The 4,984-nt window shown below is 44.9% G+C and overlaps 1 protein-coding gene across 1 annotated transcript in view; it reads right to left on the bottom strand.

The window, feature by feature from the left end:
* Positions 1-4,984, bottom strand: part of T265_11871 (hypothetical protein) — a gene marked incomplete at both ends in the record, with an annotated part of 118,726 nt that overhangs the window by 28,372 nt on the left and 85,370 nt on the right. Inside the window, one exon of the mRNA XM_009178670.1 lies at positions 225-329. Within this exon, the coding sequence (XP_009176934.1) occupies positions 225-329 (105 nt within the window). The remainder of the gene's footprint in view (positions 1-224; positions 330-4,984) is intronic.

A 4,984-nucleotide genomic window follows, 5' to 3' on the forward strand; every position in this document is an offset into this window, starting at 1 on the left:
TGCATGGGGATGTACAGAAGACCGATTCCTGAATAATTCGGAGGACAACATCCCAACATGTACACGCTAGATGCCCGTTATGATTGGAAGCCATCGTCAGCCGACCACGTTCGCATAGGCTTCATTAATCAATGAGTGTACAGTCCGACGATCAAATGGATAGAGGATGGATCGTTCAGCCTAACGAATATTGGCCCGGTATCCAAATTTGAATTTGAACTTACTTCGAGAGCGAACCCCCTTCTTCTCCAATCTACCAAAATGCGGATTGTCCATGACATACTTGATATTTTCTCTCAGTTTCCGCTTTCGCTCTTCCTCCATCTCTCCTGAATGACTGCAAAAAGCTTACATGGCTTATAGGAGTTATTTTGTCGACATCACGAAAACATTATCATTTAGCTGAATCAATGCTCGTAGTGCTTTTGACAACTTAATGGGCGTCATACACAAATGGTTGCTAAAATCTGACCGTAGGTCCGACCATTGCCAGTGGGTTTTCCTTCAGACCTCACTCGCCTTGATTTGACCGGGGCATGATATGCAGCAAAACAAATATCTAGGGTGTGCCTGATAGCAGATAAACCTCTCCACCGATTTGGCAAATACGTTCAACATTATTGACATCAAAGCTACTGGATCACGATACTTGAACCATAGGTTGCCATTAGCTGTGCACTCTGTTCTGCGAAACCCTTTGCTTACAATTTGATTTGGCTTGACGGATAGCGTTGGTTGCACAAATGTACTCAGATACATGAAAAGGGAGGATTCTGATGGCTTAATATACTTAGGGATATGACAACAGGCATTCACTACGTGGGATTGTAAATCGTGGATAACTACATATGTAACGGTGAATAGTATTGATGAGACATGCGAGTAGTACGTCTTCTTGTATACCTGCCCTTGCAGCGGAGTTTGACACACCAGCCGACCCTCAGCAGGCCATGAGTTCGATCAAGACGCACAAGGCGGGACCTAGATGAGACCCGACCGTGATCTTGGCCAGTCTGTAGCTGGCATTGGATGGCGCTTTGCTGGAACTCAACGGAGTGTTGCGCCACCAGTTGCTGTGTGATCACTCCGTCGAAGATGGGCAGCCATCGCCTCATGCTCAGTTACGATTGGCAAGAGCGACTGGTCAGCTGAGTGTGAAGGAGCTTGTGTATCTGGCACGGGGCACCACTGGCCACGTTGCGGCCACGGGAGAACGGGAATGACACATCAGTGAAGTAACCGCAGACCAGAGTGTACGAACGAGCGGAACAGATTACAGCCATCAAGACAGAATCGAGGAGGCACGCTCGAACAGGCTGCTGCTAGTGTGTGCCTGGACATGCGACGGATATAATTTGGATTTTCTTTCGCAAAGATATCTGTAACGGTCTTGTCCTCCCGTCCGATAGAATCACCCTTCTATTTGATTTTTATGATACGACCCTCCAAGCTTTAGGCTTCAATTCTTGGACGTTCACAATACCTGGAAGATGATTTTGTGTGCTACGCCCCCACCCCTGCTTGTCTCACTGATCAGTCATCTTCGAGAAAGATGCTACAATCCTGTCGCATACGAAACTTTGACTGGCGCTTTTAGGTGCTCCCCACATGAAAGGGGTGAGTTTTCAACCTCCATATCAGGTCTGTCCGCTGGCATTTTTAGCATGATCCGGTGCAAATGTTCGTCTAAATGTGCTGATTTGACAGTTCCTGGTGGGTGGTCGTGTTATCTTATCCACGCAGCGAGTTACTGGCCCACAGGCTGTCTACTGTGGCGTATGAGTCATCTTTGGAGATGGAAGCTACCAACCAACTGAGTCTGGATTAGCTTCACCAGGGTGTGGCTTTGTTGAAACAAATAACAAAAACGGAACGTTGTAAATTTCTGACGAGCCAATTTACTGGACATAAAGTGTTTTTTGGACGAGAATCTTCGATCATATAGTCAGATTGCACTCGCCATTCTGGTCGGCAATAATCTGAGTCATAAAGATCGGTACCAGGTCGTGATCTGTTGAGGTTTGTGCTTTATGTGAGAAAAGACGCATGTTCATCGTAGATGGGAGGACGGTTTTCGGTCAGATGTGAGCAGGCTTGAAGCTAGCGTAAACGGGTCACATTTGGATGTGGTTCCATGTAAGCACGCTTTTCCTCACCCAATCAGTCCCTAGCACTGTTCTCCTTAGTACACGCAGATTTGGTAGGCTGCGTTCAGTATCCCAATTCCGCATGAATCAGCATCCTGATTGGTACTAAAATACGACGAAGAATTTATCTAACGCGTGATAAGGGAGGCGTGGAATATCTTTGACGAATTGCACAAGAAGCCCCAATTCGAGCATCTTCGGACAGCAGAGGGCCTGGTATTTGTTCAACCGTCAGAGCAAATACGCTAACTATGAATGGGATCCTCGTTTTTGGCTAGTGTGAGCGGTCCTAATACTGTAGCCATTGCGTATCATTTATCCGTGACCTGTTGTTTTCGGTTTACATCCGCTTGTGGAGATATTATTCACCTGACAAGCATAGTGGGTTAAGCCCATCGAGACACTTAATGTGCCCCATCTGGCTTGGGCGGTAAACCAATATCGTTTCACTCTGAGCATTTCAGGGTATTTCAAGCTTTCTTCATTACTACGTTTTTNCGCGGAGTTGTCCGAGCACTTCGCGCATCCTTGCTCCGCTCACATCCTTGGGATAAGGAAATTATGAAGCCTGGTTTTGGTCTCGTAGCACTCACATGAACTGCAGTTGAATGACCGGTGAACCGCCTGATAGTCACATTTAGGGTAGGGTCAGTGAAGGTGAATTCGCCAAAACCGAAGTAGCACCGAGTTTAATACAACTTGTAGTGGCCAGGCCGCCGAACAGGTTCGGAATTCAAATAACAAGGAGCGGTTGATTCGGCTGCTCTAGCTTGTGGCAAATTTAATTTCAGTTTCATGACAAGCAGCATAAGTATCGTGTGGACCTACGCTTTCACATCTCATCACAATTGATTTCTGGGTAGCACGTCCAGCATGACGATGTTTTCTTCTAACCGGTTATCTTCATTCAGATCTTTTATGCTTTCACCTTAATCGTGTCTTATTTTTTTGGTGAGGTCAGCGCATTTTCACCGTTGTTCAATAAAGTAATTAGTCTGCTTACCCAAAGCCATACAAGCAAACTGCAGTCCGGCTTTCAAGAAGCCTGAAATGTACTCTGTAACCAACATAAAATGATTCACCAAAGGAACTGGCACATCACTGGCTGAATCATCTGGACAGTTTCGCTCAAACACGAGCAATAGGTAGTCACAGTTCTTCCTTGCGGAGCGAAGTAATTCTACCAGTTCGACTAATGAGGAAATCCTTACATGTGCGATCATCGGCGTCCCGATGTAGATTAACTACTACTTTATATACTTAGACGTCTGCGTTCTTCTGAATCTTGTTCCCCTAACTCAACCTTTCTCTGGCTAAGGGATTTCGATGGCATTCCTTTTGAGAGAGGCTCGGGCAAATCTTGCTAACATCCGTTCAATAATAATTTACTCGTCAACTTTTTGCGCGATTGACACGGTTTATTGTACTTCATATCTCTGTGGTGACACAATGATGACCCTACTTTGGAAGTGGTTGTAGTGTGTCAGAATACGTCAGATGCGTTCGCTGAATGAAGTCGCCTAGTGGTCTGTCAAGCTCACTCCGTGGGCCGGTTCTGCGGTTGGTGCACGCCATCATGTGAGGACAAAGCCGTTCCTGATTGGCCTTAAAGAATTCGTCCAATCGTGACGTTAGATGAGATGGTGCTGATTGTTCAAAAACGCAAAGAGTACATGTTCATACAGTTAGCAAGTGTTTAACGAAGAATCATGGTAAGATACTCGACTATTCTCCTATTGGGCTTCGGATGTAAGTTGAGTTTGCAAGGTGATGCGAAGTGGCATGGAAATCGTTGGCTTTATTTGACCCCCACTAAATGAAGAACATAAATGTCATTCAACGAAATTAATAAAAAACTTGTGCGTTTCTTTTCTCGCTATCTTTGCACTCAGTTATCAATTGGCTTAGAAGCGATACAAAATGCTTGCATTGATTCTGTTTCAGTACTTCTGTTGCCAGCGGACGTGGAGTGGCAGAGCCAAAATACCGGTAAGTTGAAAGCCCATTTAAAATAATTAACGGTGAATCATCCGAATGATTTTAAACTTAACTGCCAACTGCTAATCGGCCACGTAGATCATGACACTACTGGAATTTATAACGACAACCTTCAAACTGCAAGCGTGTTGACGCTGGTTCAGTCTAAATGACAGGTTCCACTCAATCCATTTGAGTGTAACAGCGAAACGGAAGCGGTTTAGTGAGGGGTTGAAGAATTTTGCTTTTATCTAGCAAACTAAGTAGGTCCGGTCCTCAAGTCCAAAGCAAGCGAATTTCCAGAAATAAAAACCCACCTGTTCCTATATCAAGCATAACTTATTTCTCTGTCTCGCAATCACACCTTTGTCACGAGATATCCTCTCAAATGACGGTACACTGATTCCGTTAAGTTTGTGTTGCGGATTTTATTTTGCTCTCCAATCTGCTGCGAATGCCGGAAAAAAGCCACGAAGCAATTCGAACCACCAGTTCAGCGCAATTTATGCACTTCATGCATATGACATGATGAGTGTTGACGAAGGTTGCTCATTATTGTTTACGTTAACTGACTGAGAGTTGTTATGCATGCTGCATTCATTCACGGGTATTCCATTAAAAAACAATCCCGTATACTCAATTCCGAGTTGTTGTTTGAATCTGCTGTTATTCGGCAATGAGATGCTCGCAAGAAGTGATAATGCACACCAAAAGTCACACTCTGGCCACCTAGTTCATAGCTTATAAGCCGGTGTGGCCAGGTAACATTTTTTCTCAGCAGAGGGCCCATGGTCAGACTTTTGAGTGCTGAGCTGTCCAATCATACGTTTCAAGAATTAACTGTGAACACCAAGTTTTCA

The sequence above is a fragment of the Opisthorchis viverrini genome (assembly GCF_000715545.1).
Source record: "Opisthorchis viverrini unplaced genomic scaffold opera_v5_642, whole genome shotgun sequence".
Taxonomy (NCBI): Eukaryota; Metazoa; Platyhelminthes; class Trematoda; order Opisthorchiida; family Opisthorchiidae; genus Opisthorchis; species Opisthorchis viverrini.